Source organism: Dasypus novemcinctus, chromosome 15 (assembly GCF_030445035.2).
Source record: "Dasypus novemcinctus isolate mDasNov1 chromosome 15, mDasNov1.1.hap2, whole genome shotgun sequence".
Taxonomy (NCBI): Eukaryota; Metazoa; Chordata; class Mammalia; order Cingulata; family Dasypodidae; genus Dasypus; species Dasypus novemcinctus.
Window position 1 is genome coordinate 23520767 of NC_080687.1, and position 21459 is coordinate 23542225.

At 43.9% G+C, this 21459-nt stretch overlaps 1 protein-coding gene across 3 annotated transcripts in view; it reads left to right on the forward strand.

The window, feature by feature from the left end:
* The first annotated feature begins 2550 nt into the window (after window positions 1-2550).
* The window catches only part of RAB20 (RAB20, member RAS oncogene family), a 38530-nt gene continuing 19621 nt past the window's right edge, over window positions 2551-21459 (forward strand). The window contains exon 1 of one of the 3 annotated variants that reach the window (XM_071208207.1): window positions 2551-3460. In XM_071208207.1, the coding sequence (XP_071064308.1) occupies window positions 2638-3460 (823 nt within the window). In that variant the 5' untranslated portion in view covers window positions 2551-2637. The remainder of the gene's footprint in view (window positions 3461-21459) is intronic. The other 2 variants (XM_058276429.2, XM_004447020.5) reach the window with 2 other exon arrangements.

Sequence of the window (21459 nt, forward strand, 5' to 3'; positions counted from 1 at the left end):
ATCTAACATTTACTTACCATCTAGGACACTACATATTTCATTTTGTTATTTTGGTTACTATCTTTTCCCCAGCATCCTCCTGAGGCAGGGATTTTTGTCTGTTTTCTTCACTGCCACATTCCTACATCAGCACTTAGTATGCAACAGAGGCTTAAAGTAATAATATAGGAATTATTTTTAAGGAGAAAAGTAGCTAAAAAGGTAGAGTTGTTCTACAACAAAGAACCTAAAAATGCTCCTAAGCTACTTTGGTAAATCTAATAGAAGTGAGCCTATCTTATTTCTTTTATTGTTGTAAGTGCAGACATTCCCAGACTTACTTAGTTTGCATTTTTTTTAAAAAGAACTTCATAATTTTTTTGCCCTTAGACATTTAATCTAAGAAACTGGAAAAAGAATTATGCTCTTAGGCCAATGGTTTAAATCTGGTATGAATAAACACCTTAGTTGGCAGGTAAGTTAGCTACCTGAAACGCAATCTTTATCACTAATTTACTCCTTAATACTGCTTTCTGAATATGAATAAAGTAATTGATAGTCTTTAAAGAACTTTATTTTAGGTGTGGTTGAAATTTGATGTAGAGTCGTTCTTTTGGTTAAATATAGTTTTCCAAAGCTTGGGAAAAGCTAGCCTTTTTTTTTTTTTAACCTGCTGAGTGAATTGTACATGCCAGGCACTGGGTTAGGTGCCGGGCCTGGAGCAGCAGGGCCAAATGAAGCTATGTCCAGTTGGCTTTTTAAAATATGTGATGAACATAAGATCCTGTGCAAAGGAAAAATTAGCTTCAAACAAATTATTCCAGATGTTATTTGTTCAGATAATTCTTTTTTTTTTTTTTAAGTTTTATTTATTTAATTTCCCCCCTCCCCTGGTTGTCTGTTCTTGGTGTCTATTTGCTGCGTCTTGTTTCTTTGTCCACTTCTGTTGTCGTCAGCGGCACGGGAAGTGTGGGTGGTGCCATTCCTGGGCAGGCTGCACTTTCTTTTCACGCTGGGCGGCTTTCCTCACGGGCGCACTCCTTGCGCGTGGGGCTCCCCCACGCGGGGGACACCCTTGCGTGGCACGGCACTCCTTGCGCGCAGTGCGCGTGGCCAGCTCCACACGGGTCAAGGAGGTCCGGGGTTTGAACCACGGACCTCCCATATGATAGACGGACGCCCTAACCACTGGGCCAAAGTCCGTTTCCCTGTTCAGATAATTCTTGACATTGGTTTAGTGCTTTATAATTTACCAGCACTTTAACCTCCACATACACTATCTCCTGATCCTCCAACAACCCATGAGATGGCAGGACTGGCAGGATAAAGTCAGGGTCCATGTGCTCTTCACATTCTAGGGATGTTTGGCCAATGATTTTGTCCTACAGGAGGCAGGATGCAGTGGCCAGAGTTTGAAGACCTGGTCTCTAGCCTGGAGTCCTGGGTAATCAGCTACCTTACATGTAAAACAAGTAAAATTAAGGCCACTCCGCCTTTTGTGGCTATGATTTAATTTGTTTATAGAGAGCATATTTATTTCCTATTTCATTGTGAACCTCTGGAGGGCAGGAACCATATCTTAATTCAATTTTGTTTGATATCCTCCACCCACAGCCCACACACTTTGCTCTGTAACCTGCCTGCAACGGGCATTCCATAAATGTTGAATTGCCTTAAATTCTGTTCAAAGGAAGAGGCAGTGCTTGCTGAAAAGGAGCATGGAGCACAGAAGAAAAGAAGGTTTTATTCATTAGCCTTCCATGGCTTCAGCATCTTCTTTTCCATTTAAGTTCCAAATTGCTTATGTTTTAGTAACCTCACATGTGTGGAAATTAGCACTTTTTGAAATGCTTTCCCCTTCTCACCTTGAGTCTCAGAGCACCTGATTAACTAGTGATCAAACCTATGCCCCTTTTACAGAAAACAGAGGGCACACAGGTCTAATCTGCTCAGGATCACATTTAAACGGTGTTTCCCGCCAGCTAATGGCCTCAGTAAATGCTGCCTACAGGTGTTCAAGCAAAAGTCAAGTTTTACGTCAACATTTTCTCTAACACGGATACAAAAGTCCAAATGTTTAACCATTCGAAAAGAAGCATTCAAGGTTTATTTAAAAAAAGAAAAAAGAGGGAGGAGAGATTTTGCTGGTAGTCCCCGCAATGGCAAAAGTCAAGTTTTCTAAAGTTTCAAATTGCGATGGCTTCCACTTTTCAGATACAAAGTAGTACAAACGGTACCTTGCAAAAAGGAAACAACAAAAACCACCAAGAAACTACACTAGAATTTCTGGTGCTCATCGGGCAGTCTTTTCTCTTTCCCAGCCTTTCTAACAATAAAATGGTAAGAATCTTAGAGTGGACTCTTCCTAAGACGCTCATTAAGTTAAACATTTTTTCTAGCGACCTTGATTGGTGGCTACCGCAGTGCACTCGCAGATAAGTAAATCAACCCAAGCCAGAAAAATGCCGGCTAGGTTGTTACGTGAAGGTAAAACGCCGAGGAAGAGCGAAAGAGAAAACATGGCCGGATCCCCCAGACTTGCTCTGGGAGCAGACTCCTCTGGAGGAGTCACCGTGACCTGCTCCCGTCTCCCTCTCCCGGCACCACTCGAGTGGAAAAAGCCTTCCCTCCGCCCCGAATACTCTCCAAGGCAGACCGATGGTTTGGCAGGAGCGCAGGAAAGCTAAACGAACTTCCCAGCAACTTTCAGTTTTCAATTCTCACGCAATTCTAAGCATTAAGCTCCGCAGCCCCAACCCCGGTCAGAAAGCCAGGATCGCGTCACCCGCTACCCGCACGCTCAGCTCCGGCCGAAAAGAAGTTACACAAATTCTTGCGAAAAAGCAAACTCCAGCCAGAGGGCGAGCTGGAGAAGGCAGGCGCGGGGGCGTGGGCAGGCCGGGGCGGGCGCCCGGCCTCCGGAGACGTGGAGCCCGCGGGGTGCGGGCGGCCGGGGCGGGTGGAGCCCGCGGGGTGCGGGGCGGGCAGGGAAGCCCCACGTGGGCCCCGGGCCGAGTCTCCCGGCCTCGGCCCTCTGCGCTCGAGAACGCGCTTCCTCTTCCGTCCTCCTGGGCGTCGGGAGGTGAGGTCCCTGCGGGTCGCCCCCGGGCCAGCACTGCCCGAGGGCTGCGCGGCGCCGGGTGCCCCGCCCCCAGAGCCGGAGTCGCCCCGCTGCGGCTCGGAGGGCCCCGGGGCCGAGCCGCGTCCCGCTCCTGCCGCTGCGCGTCCCGGAGGCGCGCGGGCCGGGCGCCGGGACGAGGGAGGGCGCGAGGAGCGGCGAGGAGACCGGGAAAGCTTGCCTCCGGGAAAATGAGGAAGCCGGACGGCAAGATCGTGCTCCTGGGGGATATGAACGTGGGGAAGACGTCCCTGCTGCACAGGTACATGGAGCGGCGCTTCCCGGACACGGTCAGCACGGTGGGGGGCGCCTTCTACCTGAAGCAGTGGCGCTCCTACAACATCTCCATCTGGGACACCGCAGGTGAGGGCCGGCGGCACTGCCTCTAGCGCGCAGACGGTTTTCGGGGCGAAAGCACTTGCGGGGCAGGGGCTTCCAACCGCGAAAGAAGCGTCCCCACGGGCAGTCCCCAGCCGCGAACAGGGTCGCGTCACTATGCCGGAGGCCACCCTTAGCCTTTCTCTTTTTCGGCTGGTCCTCCTTTGCTAATTGGGAGTACTCTGCCTCTTAGCGACAGTCTAGGTGAGACTTGAAAGGCACTCCTTGCTCCAAAGAGACAGTCTGCTGGTCCCTTGTGTCCCCTACAGTGATGTCTGGCTACCGAGCTCTGCAGCCCTAGCGCTGAGCCTGCTAATCGTAACCAGGAATAATGGCCCCGGATTTTTTGTTTTTTTCTGTGTGTCTCCCTCCCCCCCGCAGTTTTTTTGAGTGTTTCATGAATGGGGTCTTATTTGATATCCACAATAGCCTTGAGAGGGGGGCAAAGCTAGTATTTTTAGCCCTTCTTTACAGAAGTGGAAATTGAGGTACAGAGCTATTCCCCCTTGCCGGGTTTAGTCAAGAGAGCAGGAAATAGAACTGGAGTCTCCTGTCTTCCAGACCAGGACGTATTTGCATTTTCTGCTTAATCTTCGTTTATGTATGTTCTGTGGGTATGGAGCAATTTCCTGTAGAAGCATTTTTAAGATAGGTAATGAATTCTTTTTGGTGTCTGTAGTATTTGTGGTTTTTCAAAAGTACAACTTATTAGAATTTCTTAATTCAAGCTTTCAAGTTGTTAACTCTGTAAAATAAAAATTACACTCACAATTATAGGGTTACAATGAAATAATTAAAAAATATGGGGAAGAAATGTATTTCTTCCCCATAAAAATGAATGAGAAACTGCAAGTATATTGGCACATTTTCAATGAGCATGTAACTTTAAAGCCTGAAACTGTAAGGTCTGGTTTCTTTTATGTCAGCACTTTAAAAAGTGATATACCCAGAGTTCCTGTCCCGAATATTTAAATTACCAACTTGGGTGCACTAGTCTGTTGAATAAACAAGATTATAATGAATTCTGTATTTAAAACTGAATTAATGAAGTTCACTGATGTACATCCACCCCTTCCCCCTACCCCTGCTTTCTTCTTTGCTCTCTTTTTTTCGGTTGTTATGGTGGTTAAAGTCCTTTTTTTTTCTTTCCAATCATTCTTTGAAAATAGCTTCACCCAGGTAGAATTGTGCCTTTCACTGTTCTTTATTCCAGCGCTACCTTCCCTAGGCGGTAGGATGAGATTTCTCGAAGATCCTTGACATAAGCTGACTCTAACACATACGCTTTTGGTGATGATAGATTGTAGGCTCAACAGATTCCTCTCGGCTACCTGTTTTACACAAGGCTTTCGCCACGTGTTTATGTGAGGATGATGCAGTATTGGCACTGGGGGAGACCTCGATGCAGACTTGCACCTCGCTTCCTGATGTTTCTGGAACAGGAATTGCCAAAACAGGCTTCTCCTGCATTAGAGACGCTGTTTAATTTTGACTGGTCATTTTTTTCTTCGGTGCCAGGGACATGATACAGCTGGAGTCTTGATAACCAGAGAATTTTGTAATATTGGTGATGCGACGTCCTAGAGACCTCATCAGGTTCCTGAGGGCAGCGACTCATTTCCTGGCTGCCTGGGCTGCTGCTTTTTTGTTCCTGGAAGGAGGAGTATACCAGCAGTGGGGACAGTCATGTCCTATTGCATCACATTGTGGACGTGTGCTCAGGGTGACTGTGGTTGAGGGAAAACTGTGACACGGGTCACCTCCATAGGCTGTGGGGTTATGGGACACTTGAAGGGGAGAGAGACATATCAATAGAAATTCAGAATTTTAACTTTCAGTGAACCCTATTTTGTTCCTCCTTCTGTGGCGCTCTTAAACTTACCATTCCACAGACTTTCTAAAACTTGTTTTAATTTTAGTTTTCGTTACCGAGGCAGAAGGATGTACATGACGTGGAGTAGGGTGGGGGTGCAGGTGGAAGGAGGGTGTTGGGATGTTTAATTGTAAAAGCGATAGTACTGGGTCAGAGTTTATTTTACTCTTGGTGAGTTCATTTGTTTTTCTCCCCCAGAAAACAAAGTAACTGGCTGCTTGTAGTGGGTCGAGCTGGAGGTGGGAGAAGGGATTTGCTAGGCCCCTGTGGTACAGTACCTTATGCAGTGGTCACAAGGTCCCTTCAGTGGGATTCCGACCTTGGTCTCAGCAGTCCAGACCACTGTCCTGCTATTTTACCCTTATCTCTCCCAGTCCTTGCTCTTAATTTGCTCACTTGGCTCAGCTGGGTGGACAAATGGTAGCCTTGACCTGATAGTGTAATAAGTTCAGGAAGCAAAGATGGTCAGAGACAAGCAAAGCCCTAACAGAATATCCCACTCCCCGCTCTTGGGGACCCCTTGGCTGGTTGGAACAGTCTGAAAAGATGCTGCCTTTTGGTCAGCAAATATACGCCGAGTACTTACTGTGTGCCAGACAGTCTTTGGGAGCCTAGTTCTATAGCATTGAACAAGACAGACTTGGTTGCTGCTCTGTGGGCTTTATGTTTCCACAGAACAAAAGAAAAAGTAAATAAATAAAAAAGTAAATAATATAATTTTATAGTATAAAAAAGAAGTAAATAATATAATTTCACACCTGATAGATGCCAGGAAGAAAAGATGAGGGGCAATGAGAGAGTAAGCCTGTGCCAGAATAGAGCCCTGGCTGGAGCCCTGGGAGCCTTGCTGCCACCTCTTTGTCTATTTGTCCTTCATTTTCCAAGGCCGTGGTCCTTTAGGGCGGGGACAGTGTCTGGCCATCTTTGCAAACCCAGTGTCTCCTTTGAAGATGGAGGCCACAGGAGGGAGCCCAGAGCAGCGGTTAAGACCGCGGACGCTAGCCTGGGGCTGCCCATGCCTGCATCCCTGCTCGGCCCTGTGCCGCGGCCGTGGGCTGAGGCTGTTGGGGATGTTGGCATGGGCGAATGTATTTTGCCTGTGGGACACCCGTCAGTCTTTGGGACTAGAGGGTGGGCTGTGTGGTGGGCAGAGTAATGGTTCCCTCAAATATGTCCCCATCCTCATCTCTTCACAGTCTTCCTGTGATTGAAAAGTCCAGCCTTTTGATCCTTCCAAGGCACTGGCAAAAAATGATCCAGCCACACCCTGAGTCTTCTCTCCAGGGCATGTTTTCCATTACTGAATTTCCTAATTTGGGCATCTTTTGCAATCTGGATAGGCTGAGAATTTCCCAACTCCTCAGGTCCTGGTTCCTAACAGCTCTTCCCTCAGTGTCGCTCTCTGCTCTCACATTTTGCTATCTACGGCAAGAAGAGACCAGGAGGTACCGTCAGCATTTTGCTTGTAGATCTCCTGGGTTGAACATTCGAGTTCAGCATTTACAAGTTTGCTCTCCACATAATTCAGGAGGCAATTGAGCTAATTTTCCTGGCTCTACATAAAAGGATCCCCTTTCCTCCAGCTCCCAGTGACATGTTCCTCACTTCTAGCTGAGTGCTCACCGGCAGCACCTTTAATAGCCATATTTCTTTGTGCAGTCTCTTCATCCTGATTTGGGCATTCTCCAAGACAACATATGTTTTCTCTACCATGCTCCGCATTTCCTTCTGCATCCTCACTAGCAGAATCATTAACATTCATAGTTCTGCTAGCAGTCTGTTCAAGGCCATCTAGGCTTTTTCTAATTGTGCTCCTGGAAATTCTCCCAGCCTTCTCCCATTGTCCAATTGCAAAGCTTCATCCACATTTTTAGGCATTTGTTACAGCAGCACCCCACTCCTGCTTACTACAGTGTACATTAGTTTCCTTTTGCAGCCGTGACAAATTATCACAGTCATGCAAAATAAGACAGATGAATTACCTTATAATTCTGTAGTTTAGATGTCCCAACACGGGTCTCACTGGGTTAAAATCTATGTTTTGGCAGGGCTCCAGGGGGAGAATCTCTTTGCTAGAGGCTGCCCATGTTCCTTGGCTCATGGCCCCCTTCCATCTTCAAAGTCAGCAGTGGCCAGTGGAGTCTCTCTCAACCCTCTCACTCTCAGACACCTCTCCTCTACATTAATGGACCCTCAGTGACATGGGGCCCTCCCAGATAATCAGAGACATCTTAAGGGCAGGTGATGAGTGACCTTCATTCCATCTGCAACCTTCATTTTCCCTTGGCCATGAAACATGAGATATTCACAGGTTCCAGGGACTGGGATAGGGACATGTGTTTGTGTGTGTGTGGGGCACATTATTCTACCACAGTTGCTGACTAGATGTGTGACTTTGTGACTGTGTCTCCTTCCCACACCTCATTTTCCTCCCATATAAAATGGGGACAATTGTAGCAGCTACCTAAAGCATTTTCGCTGGGAATCAACGAGTTAATATTTGCAAAGTGCCCAGCACAATACCTGGAAACTGGAAGCACCATGAAGTGTTTGCTGAATAAACAGAAGTCTGGTATGGGTGCTTGTGTCACAAAGGGAAAGCAGAGGCCCTGGTGGGCCCCAATAACTAATTCTACTTTGAATGGAGAAGTCGGGGGGGGGGGGAGGGGGGGGGGAGTGGTGGAATGCTTGTGTGGTTATATAGTGGCCACAGGTGACACTGCAGTTCCTCAGATACCCCTAAGGTTTGGCTGTGTTTACTTCCTTCCTCTGTGTTAAACCTCTGGGCTGTTTGGAATCAAACCAGGAATGACACATGGAAGGCAGAGATGATTTGTTTTCCTACTCCCCAACCTGAGTTTTCTTGAGTTGCGAGAGAAGAAATACCTCTGCCTTGTGGTCTCAGCAGAGAAGTCTCATTAGGGATACCAGTGCGCTTGGTGCCAGAATCCCAAGGACCTCATTGGGATCATTGTCAGAAGGACCTGATGAATGATCTCATCCCCTGAGGAGGAGTTGGGGTGTGGATGGTTCTGGAATCCATGTGACTTAGGCTGGGACTGAGAAAACTGGGGATTCTTTGGGGTGAAAGAGAGAAGACTCTGGGCCTCCATAACTAGTATCAAAATTTTGAAAGCTTGTCATGTAGAAGAGGAATTTAGGTCTTGTTCTACATTTTACTCGCGATAGTAGAACCTGGTTTGATGAGTGGGTAGAGTTTTATTACATGAGAGCACATTAGATCTGTGCGTAAGTGGCACTGGAGCAGGCTGCCTTCCAAATCGGTGCACCGCTGCCCTTTGTACAGCTTGCTGCTCAAGTGTCACCACGTTCAGGCAGGCCCTGTGCTGAGGGCCTCATATCCATGCTCATTTTACTCTCACTCCTGTGCTCCTTGCAGATGCTAGCGTCACCATTTTACAGAACACGACATGGAGTCTTACAGAGTGGAAGCAACTTGTTTAAAGTCACACCACTTGTAAGTGGTGACGATGGAATGAGAACTGTGTCAATTTACCTCTGAAATCTTGACTGTAGTGTCACTGTGAAATCAGTCTCGATGCCATTGATTCGGGACCTAGGGTGGGAATTTCTCCAGTGGTTGAGGTTTTTCCCTCACAAAGCTAAAAGTCGATGATTTATGAAGAAAAGATCTTGTTGGGTTAAGGATCGGAGGCTCTCCCGGTCCCTCTCTGACCTAAGAGATGACTGAGCCTCCTGCAAGCTCAGGCTCAGCGCTGTGAAGAAGAGAGAGGCTGCTTTGCTCAGAGCAGCCTGTTCTCCGTGAGATCCTCAGCAGTTGGTTTAAGAACTTCCTCCTCACTTAAACAACTTTATTGCAACCCAGGCGAGGATCCTGGCATTCCCATTTTGGTACCCTGGAAGAAGGAAAATTTAATTGCTTGTGCTCATGAAGTCAGCTAAAAGGTCTTGGTGACCTGGGATAGATCAGAGAATCTTGATTCTATGACCTGCTGTGCTGTCCAAGGGGAGCATCAAGTGGTTTTGTGAAGGACTGGGACGGTGTTCCGCTGAAGTTGCTAAAATGAGATAGACCGTCCAGTTCAGAGACCTGTGAGCCTCCTCCATCACTCTCCTTGCATTCCACACAAAAGCCACTGACCCCCAAGGCAGCTGCTCCTAGATCTGGAGGCTGTGATGGATGCCTTGTCTTAAGCCAAGTGACCTCAGGTTGCAAAGTGTGATCATGTTTTGGATGCATATGGAGAGTAGATAGCTCTCTGACAGGGATCCCAAGAGTTGCTGATGGTTGATACTTTTGACCACACTTTTAATAAAAAGCTTTTGAGAAGTAGATAGACTGCTGGTGCAAAATGCGGAGTCCACTGGGTGGAGAAACTGGAATTTTAGGTGGCACTCTTACGCGATTAGCTGAGGTGTTCTCAGCTCTTAATATGGCGCCCCTCAGCTTGACTGTCAATCTTTGTGGGACAGGAGAGCAAGCAGCAAATTATACCTCCTTTTACTTTTTTAGATCAGGGGACTGACATGGGCCCACTGCCTGATTTCATAAAGTTTTATTGGGGCACAGCCATGCCCATTCATCAGTGTATTGTCTGTGGCTTGCTTCCGTGCTACAACAGCAGAGTTGAACTGTCACCCCAGAGACCATGTAGTCTGCACATCTGTATATATCTACTCTCTTTTTTCATGACACTTTTTAATGAAAAAGTTTGCTGAGCTCTAGTTTAGTTAATATAAAGGGAAGCCACTTCTCTAAAAATCTTTTCCATTGTTGAAACTTCCAAAAGAGTTAAAAATTTTGAGACCGAGGGAACGCTTGATTCAGTTAAACTAGGAGAGCAACCTGCATTTCTCTGAGGTGTGCATGCTCTGAGCTAGATTGAAATGGGGTTTGTGGGTATGGATTTAAGGTTAAGACTCCCACTGAACAAATCCCAGTTAAAATTTGGGACCTGAAAGCTAAGTACACTAAGCTTGTGCTGTAGGTGGGTCTACCTCTTCCTCCCTACTGAAGGCTTGAGTGGATGCCCTCTGGGTGCAAGGCTTCTTTTGCAGAATCCCTATGTTAAATATCTGCTTTCTTCACCCCAAAAAACGGTGGCCTGATTATGAATGCAGGGGTTAGCCAATGATGTGGATATTAAGATAGGGGGAAGAAAGTTGACTATTCTGAATTCAGCCGGAGCAGAGGAAGCATCATCATGCTTCTGAGACTTGGAAGGACAATAGATGCTTGTGAACAGCTCCGTCTGCTGGGAGGCTGAGCCCAGGGTGCTCCCGGAAGGAGTGCTTTAGCAATTCTGTGGGTGGGAAGTTTCTTAAGACTCATTAGTGTGGTGCTGATGCAGGAGAAGCTTAACTAATTAAGGTCAGCTCTATTTGTTATTAACTAATACCTGCATCACATTTAATGTCTTTGAAAGATAATTTCATGCTTCCTTATCTTTAAGTTTATAGGAGAGTAGAAACATGATGCCTGCTACATTCCAAATTGAACTGACCCATCTTGTTTCATTGTGACCTTTGGTCCAATATGGGTCCCTGTCTGTGAAAAAGACATTGTATACACACTTGCACACACACTCAGTACCCCCGCCCCCTGCCCTAATTACTGTTTATTTTTAGGATGATGGTTGCATTGCTGTGATGATTGGCTTGTCATGATCCAGCCATCCTGTGCCCACTGGCCTAGAAAGATTCAAGCTTTTACTTCTCCCAGTTGGCCCCAGAGCCCTGACTTCCCAAGTCCTGTCTGTTCTGTACATTGCTGAGATAAGCCTTTCTACTGGAACTCTTGGAGCCAGTCAGCTTCCCTGCTCAAAGCCCTTCCAAGCCATCCACAGCTTACCTTTATTCTTTTCCTCCTTTTGGTCAATACAGGTACTATATACCTCAGTCCAAATGCACTGTATTTAATTCTTCATATCTGTACCTGCTCTTTCCTTTGCTTATAGCATCTCTTTTTCCTGGAATGTCTTCTCTTCTGGTGATGCCTGACTTGAATTTTTCCCCATCTTTAAGCATCAGTTCTTTTGTGAAGGATTCCTTGGTTGTTGTAGCAGGAGGAAAAATTCCTCCTTCTTCCAAAAATTGTGGTACAAAGTGACTTTGTAGCCCCTTATTACATACTGCCACTTATCATCCTATTTTTTTTTTAAAGATTTATTTTTTATTTATTTCTCTCCCTTTCCCTGTCCCGCCCCCCATTGTCTACTGTGTCTATTCGCTGTGTGTTCTTCTGTGTCCGCTTGTATTCTTATCAGCAGCACCGGGAATCTGTATCTCTTTTTGTTGCGTCATCTTGCTGTGTTAGCACTCCGTGTGTGGCGCCTTTCCTGGGCAGGCTGCACTTTTTTCACGCTGGGCTGCTCTCCTTACAGGGCGCACTCCTTGCACATGGGGCTCCCCTACGTGGGGGACACTCCTACGTGGCAGGGCACTCCTTGCGCGCATCTGTACTACATGTGGGCCAGCTCAACACACGGGTCAGGAGGCCCTGGGTTTGAACCATGGACCTCCCATGTGGTAGGTGGATGCCCTATCCATTGGGCCAAATCTGCTTCCCTTATTATCCTATGCCTGTTTGTCTTTCCTCTGATTACAAACTCCTTAAGGGTCAAATTGGGTTTTATTCATCTTTCCATCCTCCTAGAATCTAGAATATTTCTCAAAGATATATTTTAACTAAGTTTTTGCTGAATGAAACTTGTTAGCAATGGGAAAAAATTGGAGAGGATAAAATTAGCACTTTTTTTTCTTAATGATGTATTGATAATTGCAGGATAAAATTAGTGTAAAAATATCATTGTCATGAACCCTTTAATGCATCTAATAATATGCCAGTGTGTGTTTGGTAAGTAAATACTAGCCTGTGGCATTAATTATATGGTATCCTTAAAACAATTATGTGGTGTCTTGATTTCTTTGGCTTCAATATCATTAAAAATCTATTTAATCTGGGAAGATGGAATAGATGCTTCTTTTCCTTACTCTTTATACTAAGTACAGCTGAAAACCCTGGATATTAAATATAATAGCTCAGTCTGTGGTGTTTTTTTTTCTTTCTCGTAACTATCTTTCGAAAAGAAGTTTTTAATTTGATAAAGCCCAACTTATCAATTTATTCTTTTTATGGATCTTATTTTTGGTGTCATATGTCTAAGAACTCTCCAACCCAAGGGGATAAAGATTTTCGTCTACATTTTCTTTTAGCAGTTTTTTTAGTTTTAGGATTTACATTTTGGTCTATAATCCATTTTTGGCTAATTTTTGCACATGACATGAGTTACAGTAAAGGTTCTTTTTTCCTCCTCTTTTTTTGCACATAGCCCAAATATTCTAACATTTGTTGCAAAGTCGGTTTTTGTTTTGTTTTAGCTTTTGCTTGTCACCTACTGTTTGATATGCTCATGTTTGAAGTGTACACACCTGGAGAATATACTATTTAGGTAGTTAATATCTTCATGATGAAAATAGCCGCTTTCTTGTTTTCCTTAGCTGACTTTATGCAGTTTCACGCATGTAACTCTGTAATGAGGATTTCATTTATTTCTCCACCAGTGTAGTAGAAGTGGGGTTGAAGGGGCAGGGCCTTTGGAGAGTGGCACAGGAAATAAAAGACCTAAGAATTGTAAAGTTTTCACCTTGAATATTTTCTTGGCTATCAAATAGCCCAATTTCATGGTTCACCCTTTCTCAGTACCCGTATCTTTAGAAAGAACTTCACTTGCTGAGCTTGGTGATAGTCAGCTTTACCATTTTATCCCTTTGTTTTCACTAATGAATCATTTCCAACCAGCATTTAAAATCCAGTTCTTCTCTATGATCTTTCTTTCTGCACAACCCAAGCCACTCAAATCAATACATTTTACTCCAGTAATGTATGTTCCTTTGTATGGCCAAGCTAAGCTTTGTATCTCCTAGCAAAACATTTCATCAACATCAGTTGATTTTTTTGGTTGACCCACAAGATATTGATGTGGACTGATGGCCTCCCTCGCTGTGGCCTGGCCTCCCCCTGTGTGCTGGTCACTGGCCTCTGAAATGGCTGAGCTATCTACTGCTAGGTTTCCTAGGGTTTGTGTGTATGTGTGCGTCAGAATGGCCTTGGCCCTGTAGACAAAGTAGAGCTTAGCTTTAACATCTCAGGGTTTGTTTGCCGCAGAGAAGAGACCAGTTGACCATTGTAGGATCCATTAATTCAGCTTTGGAGCTATAAAAGATTCTTAAGTTCCTAACACAGGAGGGCATCAATAAACTTGTTAGAGCCATTGCACATGTCCATATAACGGGACCGCAAATTGAAATACTCAAAAGTCTGGACTTGAAAAACTACAGGGTTTAGAGATCACTTTTCTCAGCCTCTTCTTTCAGATGAAGAAACAAAATGTCCACTGGCTCATTGGTGGCAGAACAGAGACCAGAGCCTGGGTGTCCTGTAGCTTCTAAAGCAGTTGTCTTCACACAGGTTGCACTCTAGTCCGTGCTGTCACACATACTTCATGGAATTACAAGGGCACATCTGCACTTTGAAATCCTTCTTTATTGTAGTTGCTAAGTAATTGGTAGTGTTCATATGGAAAACCGGTTTGGAAGCAGTTTTGAATCATCACACGCATACTTACAACCTCCTAAGGCAGGGTTGCTAAGGTACAGCTCCTGCCTTCCTGGAGGCCCTTGCTGGTGAGAGGAGCAGGCATTTGTCATGATTTCCTGGGTGCCAAACATCATGCCCAGGGTTTGGGCATTCTCTCTTCTGTTTTCTACAACCATTCTGTGGTATAGGTATTATTATCACCTTCCTTTTAAACCATGAGGAAACTGAGGCCCGGAGAGGTTAAGACACTTGCTCTAGCTTGTGCTGCACGTTAAGGAGCCTGACGTTAGAGTTGGTTTTCCTTCCAAATCCATCCTAAACTGCTCTGGCCAGGCACTTTCCTTTAGTGTTTTCCAATATACAGAGTGCTTTCTTCTACCTTCTGTCCTTTGAAAGCCGTTGACAGAGACAAGATTAAGATGGAGACTGGATCTCGTGTGCTTGGGCCTATGTTAGAAGTATATCCGATCTATCAGTCTGTGTGGCTCGAGTCTTCTCTGGACCCCAGAAAATTATGTTTTAAATAGAATCTCGGGAAGCGATGTGGCTCAACTGATAGAGCATCTGCCTACCATATAGGGGTCCAGGGTTCGATACCCAGGGCCTCCTGGCCCACGTGGTGAGCTGGCACATGCACAGTGCTGTGGCACACAAGGAGTGCAGTGCCATGTGGGGGTGCCTCCCGCGTCGGGGTGCCCCACGTGCAAGAAGTGCGCCCCATAAAGAGAGCTGCCCCACACAATAAACACAGCCCGACCAGGAGTGGCGCTGCACACACGGAGAGCTGATGCAGCAAGATGATGCAGCAAAAAGAGACCCAGATTCCCGGTGCCACCTGACAAGAATGCAGGCGGATACAGAAGAACACACAGCGAATGTGTGCCTTGGTTTGACACTTTCATGACCTCAGAACTGTAAGCTTTTAACCAAGTCAATTCCAATGATAAAAGCCAACCTATGTGAAGTGGGCGGAGCTCAGAGGTTGAGAGTGCGGTTCACATATACGAGGTCTCCCAGGTTCAACCCCTGGTATCTCCTAAAAGAAAAAAAAGCTAACCACTTCTGGTACATTGCTCCCAGCAGCTTTTAGCAAACTAAAACAGTCTATGATTTATTACTTGACCTTTCAAAGAGGGTGAGGAGTTGGATCTCACTTTTTCTTCCTTGTTTCTGATATTCATGCCATTCATTAACTCCCCAGTATTGAATGTCCACCTTAATTTCCACCAAAGCTGAAATCCAGGAACCAGAGTTCCCTGTCTTGGAGACTAGGCCAAGATAAGCAGCAACTAACCTGGAGTATTTCGAATAAGCTCCAAGTTAATTAATTACCATAGGAGCCACTTTACTGTCCACAGTGTATCTTTGAGAGTTTGAAGACCAGGTCAGTGGGATGAGTGAAAAAATGCCTCCCAGTTTGCCAGGCCATCCACTGTGTGTTTGGGAAGAAAAAACAATTTTTTTTGAAAAGTAACAAAAGACCATTTCTTTCTTAGATATTCCTGGCTTTATTTGTAAAACCGTTGCTTCAGGTGGGATTGGCCAACAGGAAGGGGTGAAATGGGCGTTTGTGGTACTGGCTATTAGCAAGGGGTGGGGAGGAGCTGGCTGCTATCTCATCAACCTATATATATCTTCAATCCACCGGCAGACCCTCTCTTTTTTCATCTCCCCCTTACTTTAATTCAACTGTACACGATATTCTCTTAGTTTTTGTTATGATGTGACTTCTGGCATTTCTCTTAAAAGATGATGTTTTCATAGCACCTTCTTTGGAATTTAAGCCATAGTAGCTGCTTTTCCACCATGGCTGTGAGCGTGCAGAAGAGGTGCTGGAATTTCTTTCATTTGATGAGCAATTCCACTTCCTAAGCATTTTTAACTTAGGGGTCCTGTAGCAGCCAGGCTTAGTGTTTCTGACTTACTGATTCTCAGAAAATTTCTTTCCTAGTCATTGGTACGGCTTCTGTCTCCCCTCAGATAGATAAATATTTATAAATATATATTTGTGTGTCATTGGGAAAATATGGAAAAGTTACTGTATGATTGCTTTTTCTTTTGTTTCTGAAAATTAGAGTTATACTGTTGGAGAAAAACAGTACTTACTGGGACACAGAGACTGATATGACCACAGGCAGAGAAGAATTTATTGGGAAGCTCTCCAAAAAGAGGGGATCTGAAGAACAGACTTCAGCCCCCCCACCAGCATGGTGGGGGCCTAAAGAGAGACTTCAGCCTGCCCTGGAAGGGGGGACTTGAATTTATACAGAACTTTCCTAGGTGGGGAAAGGATAGTTGGTGGGAGGGGGTTGAGGGTCCAAGTGAGGTGCAGGGGCCAATAGGAAGCCCTAGAGGTGAAAGCTTTCCCTGATAGAGACTAGAAGATAGTGGGTTAGGGAGTTAGGGTTTCTTGGAATGCTGCAGGAGCAGATGTTTCTTTGTTCTGTAGGAATTTTATCTCCCTCTGATATGCAGGTAGGGAAGGTTTCCATTTCCCTTTACTCCCATCTCTCTGTGGTTTCTTTGTTTAACCTGTGGGGAAGTGCCATGCCCTTAAACACGTAGGCTTGTGGGGATGGGGTTAGCCTTTCCCCAGTGCGTATCAGGGGACTGAGCTACAGCTTGTTAATTATTGCAGTCTCTAACATATGCCTATTACATATTTTAGATATGCTGAATGACTGAATGTTAAATTGTTAGAATTTTATTATAAAATCCTGAGACATGAAAAATTTCCAAATAGGAAATTGTCTTGAAAGAATCATGGCCTAGGTGCAGTTAAATAACTAAAAAATGAAAAATAGCTCCTGAGCAGGGTTATTTTATGTAATGTTACTGCTTGTACATTAAATAAGGTGCAAAGATTAGAATTCTGGTATTATTCAATTTATTACTCTTCCTTGAACTATTGAAAAATTTAAAAACATTTGTTGTATCAGAAGAATATAGTGTTCTAACTAAAATTGTCTAGTTAATGCACAGTCTTTATATTTGTTTCTATTTCCCTATTTATTTTTTGAAAGTTCTTAATTTTATTATTAGCGGCTTTCACAGTCATCAAGAGTTGCTCTTGCAGTTGATAGACATTTACACCTCATATCCAAGGATTTTTCACTGCAGGTCACATCTAAAATGCTTATCTATGTTTTGATAGTAAATGCTCAGATATAAAGAATAAAATGAGGAACATTTTTCTAATACAGTTTATCTAAGCTGCCCGACTTGCTTGCAGTCATCTGTTGATCCTACACAAGATCAGGCACCATCTTACACAGCCTCCCCAAGAGGGACCATCAATCACTGATTTCAGCCAAATAATAGCTAATGCTTACACAGCACTTACTGTATGCCAGGGGCTGTTCTAAATTTGCTGTATTTTACCTCATTTAATTCTCACAACACCCTAAGGAGGTAGGCAAGGTCATTATCCTGTGTAAGTTTATGCAAAGCCAGGAAGTAGTAGGAGTTTGGATTTCAACCCTGCAGACCTGCCCCAGGGTTCATGCACTTAATCTCTAAGCCATGCAGTGTCCTGGAACAGAGCTGATGTCTATACTAAAGTGTGAGCGAAAGGTGAAAGAACCTTGCTTGGTGTACTACACACGATCTTTGTATATGTGTGTGTATGTATATATATACACATAATATAATACATTATATATATTATAGTACATTCTGTGTAATGCCCACTATGCCTGTGATCTGAAAAAGTACTGCCATACCCAAAAGGGGTAATCTAAAATTAGTTTCAACCTTTAGGCTGTCTTCATCACAGCTAACACAATTCATTTATTCAATGCCTGTTCGTTCAGCTCTTAACCAATAGAGAATTAATATGTACTGTATATACATTTGAAGTTTGTTTTTCCTTTATGGCTGAGATGTGAGTTCTCATTTATACATAGCAGGCTAATTCACTGTTACTGTGACTTGTCCTTGAGAGAGATCCCAAATCCATTCATTTCCCTGAGCTCGGCTGGGATGCTTGCTGGATAAACTTGTCAGGGAAAAGGTGCATTGTGAAATATTTTGACTTGGCACAACAATAAATCCTTAAGCCTCACTTGGTGGTGGTCCAGGGTACAGTTGTATCTGAGTCCCGGAGAAGGAGGAACACTTTCTATTATTTGTGGAATAAAGGTTCAGCTTGTGCTGTTCTAAAAGTCTTCAGGCCAGTTAAGGATCTGTATGTGGGGACACATCCAGTACCATGTCACCATGTATGCTTAAATGTCCTGTGTGCCTAAATAAAAATAAGGTGTTTGTATAAAGACCAGTGTGTAACTGTGCATCTTGCAGGTTCCTACTGTCTTTTGGAAAGCTATTTTCTGTTGGCTTTTCTTGAAAAGACTTGTCCTACCTATTTGGTAATGAGTAGATTTTTTTTCTTTTTAGATAAATCAGTTGGGGTCACCTTTAGAAAATAAGATGAGGCTATTATCCTTTATGTCTCTGAGATTCAGCAATCTTATCTTAAAATCGTAGTAATAAACTTTATTTGCAGAGTTAACTATGAAGCTTAAATAAGGCAGTAGATGTTAAAGGGCCTGGCATGGCCCACTAGACTCTCAGTAATAAATATTATCTTCCCTTTCCTGGCATGTAACAGATGCCCTTTGCCTTTGTAAAGGATGATAAGGATTAAATAGCTAAGGCTTTTCTTTTCTTGTGCCAATCTTAGAGATTTGGCCTGATTTGCTAAGAAATAATTTTTAGAATTATTGATATGTATGACTTTGATTGGATATTTAATTTCTGTACGCTTCGTAGTATGCCTGGACCTGACTTGCTGATGAAGACTGAGTGGATCCAGTGTGTTTCTGTAGAGTCAGATTATAAAATCAAAAAATAGAACTCAGAAGTAAAGTGGTAACATTTTTCCCAGAGTCATGGTGTTGTAATCATTAATTGCCTAAAAAATGAAGAATGATAGACCATAAAGAGTTCCTTTACTTAGTATTAAAGGGCACATTTTATAGTCTGTTATTGTGCCCCTTTTAGATATTGCTTTGTATTTCTGTTTTTTTTTTGGTGGGGATTTTACTATGCTCCCCACTTTATACTTCATTTATTCGTGTTTATCCACGCTCTGAGGAGCCATCTATGTCTACCTCAGCTACCACCACAGCAAAATTAGGGGCTGAATGGACTTGAAGGTTCCTCCTAGTTTTAATATCCTAATCTGTGTAAAGTGAACATTGTGTAAGTGTAAACTTGTTTGTTCATTTATTTATTCAATACTTTTTTTTTTTTTTTTTTGAGTGCTCTCTATGAATCAGGCACTGTGCTAAGCTCTGGGAATAGCAGTGAACAAATCAGAAAACCTTTCTTGCCCTCAAGGCATATAAAGTCAAATGGGGAAGATTGACATTAAGTAAAGAATACTAATAGTATGAATTGTTTAAGTGCCATGAAGAAAAAAATAGGGTGTAGGACCAGGGATTACTTGGGGGCTAATTGAGAGTGAGGAGGGTGTAGCAGTTTGATATGGTTATGAATTCCAAAAATAGATATTGGATTATGTTTGTAATTTGGTCTGTACCCGGGCATGATTAAGTTATGATTGGGGCTTTGATTGGGCCACATCATTAAATAATGCATGGCAAAATAAGGCATGGCAAAGGACAGAGTTGAAGGTTTTTGATGTTTTGATGTTGGAGTTTGATGCTGAAGCCTTAAGCTGGAGCCCTGGGAAGTAAGCTCACAGAGGAAAGAGAAGCAAGCCCCAGGAAGAGAGGAACCCTGAGCCCAGGCAGAAGCAAGCCCTAGGAAGAGAGGACCAGAGCCAGGAGAAGCAAGACCTGGGAAGAGAGGAACCCAGGAAGCCTGAACCCTTGCATACGTCAGAGCCATCTTGCTCTAACACATGAAAATTGACTTTGGTGAGAGAAGTAACTTATGCTTTATGGCCTGGTGTCTGTAAACTGCTACCCAAATAAATACCCTTTATAAAAACCAACCAATTTCTGGTATTTTGTGTCAGCACCCCTTTGGCTGATTAACACAGAGGGTCATGGAAGGGTATCTGTGAGGAAGAGATGTTTAAGACCTGGAAATTAAGTAAGAATGAGCCAGGTGGAGAGTGAGGGGAAAAGTATTCTAGAGAGAAGGAATAGTAGGTGCTGAGGCCCTGAGGGGGTCAGAGCTTTGCTGCTATATTGGAATATGGAATTATATTCTAGTACAGTGAGCCATAGAGAGCAGGGGTAGGGAGGTCTGGATGAGAATGGAGGGGCCAGATTAGCAAGAGCTTGTTGGCCACATTTTATTTTCAAGTTAATAGGCGATAACAGAGTAGTTCTAAAGCAAGGGGAAGCATTATTTCTGTTATTTTTATGGAACTCCCTCTGGCTGGGTTGGATGGGGGCAAGCATCAAAGCATGGAGACCAGTCGGGGGGCTTTTATATGATGCAGAGGTGATGGCTTGGACAGGGTGGTTCCAGTGGAGATGGGAAGGACAGTTTTGAGACAAATATTAGAATTGGCAATTTAGTGATGGACACGACAGGGGAGGGGAAGCGGGTGTAAAATGCAACTCCCAGGTTTCTGGCTCCAGGAATTGGGTGGCGTGGTACTTCCTAACAGGACATAGAGCACAGAGAGAGAAGGTCCTGGAAGTTGTCAGATACAGTTGTTTTAATTTTGAGACACCTAAATATGGAAGTGGCAGGGAGCAATTGAGACTTAAGAGCGAGGTCTGGCCTGGAGGTTGAATGGATATGTGAAAAACTATATTGTATACTATATGAAAGGTGTTCTGAACCCATGGCAAGCATGTGCCCAATGCTGAACCTTTTAAACTTTAAACACTGGAGGTGACTAATGGCTTACCATGAAAAATTGGCCTTTTGTGTTTTACACTTATTTGTAAATTCTCTGTTGTCCATTGATTTCCCTCAGGAACCAGTTGAGTGCTAGAACTCCAAAACCCATCGCAGGGACAGTGGAAACCAGACGGTTTTGGACAGTTGGTACTTTGGATCCTTGCTGATGTCTGAAGTCACGTGTAATGAAAATGTGTGCTTCAGTGGGAACGAGGCATTGTCTGTAGCACACCCTTCCAAAGTTACCTGGTTTGATTCTGTGGGAGGTATCTTCTACAGCTCTGTAAACTGTGGCTAACTGGGAGCAATGCAAAGTAAATCCTGTTTACACACAGCATAGTCTGCGCTATCCTGTAACGATTCAGTTGACTTTCCTCTTCCTGTGTGGAAAAAACAGTTTTGCCTCCAGTACACATTCACTTCAATATTCTTTCCTCCATTTAGATTTGTCCATTTTTTACTTCTTTGAACTGGTTATGACATCTGCCTGGTTCCCTCATTAGATGCGTTGAATAAAATCTTTAACATATATTTATTTTTTTCTATCTGTATGAGAGTCGAGATTTTACCTTTTCTTGAAAGTTATATTTTAACATGTGTTGGGGTGGAGTTACTAAAAAAATCCCATTTCTTGTCTTGTTGGAATTTAGAGACCCCCTTGCCATTGAAAACTGTGTTACCATGTGGCAGTTCCTTACCAAGAAT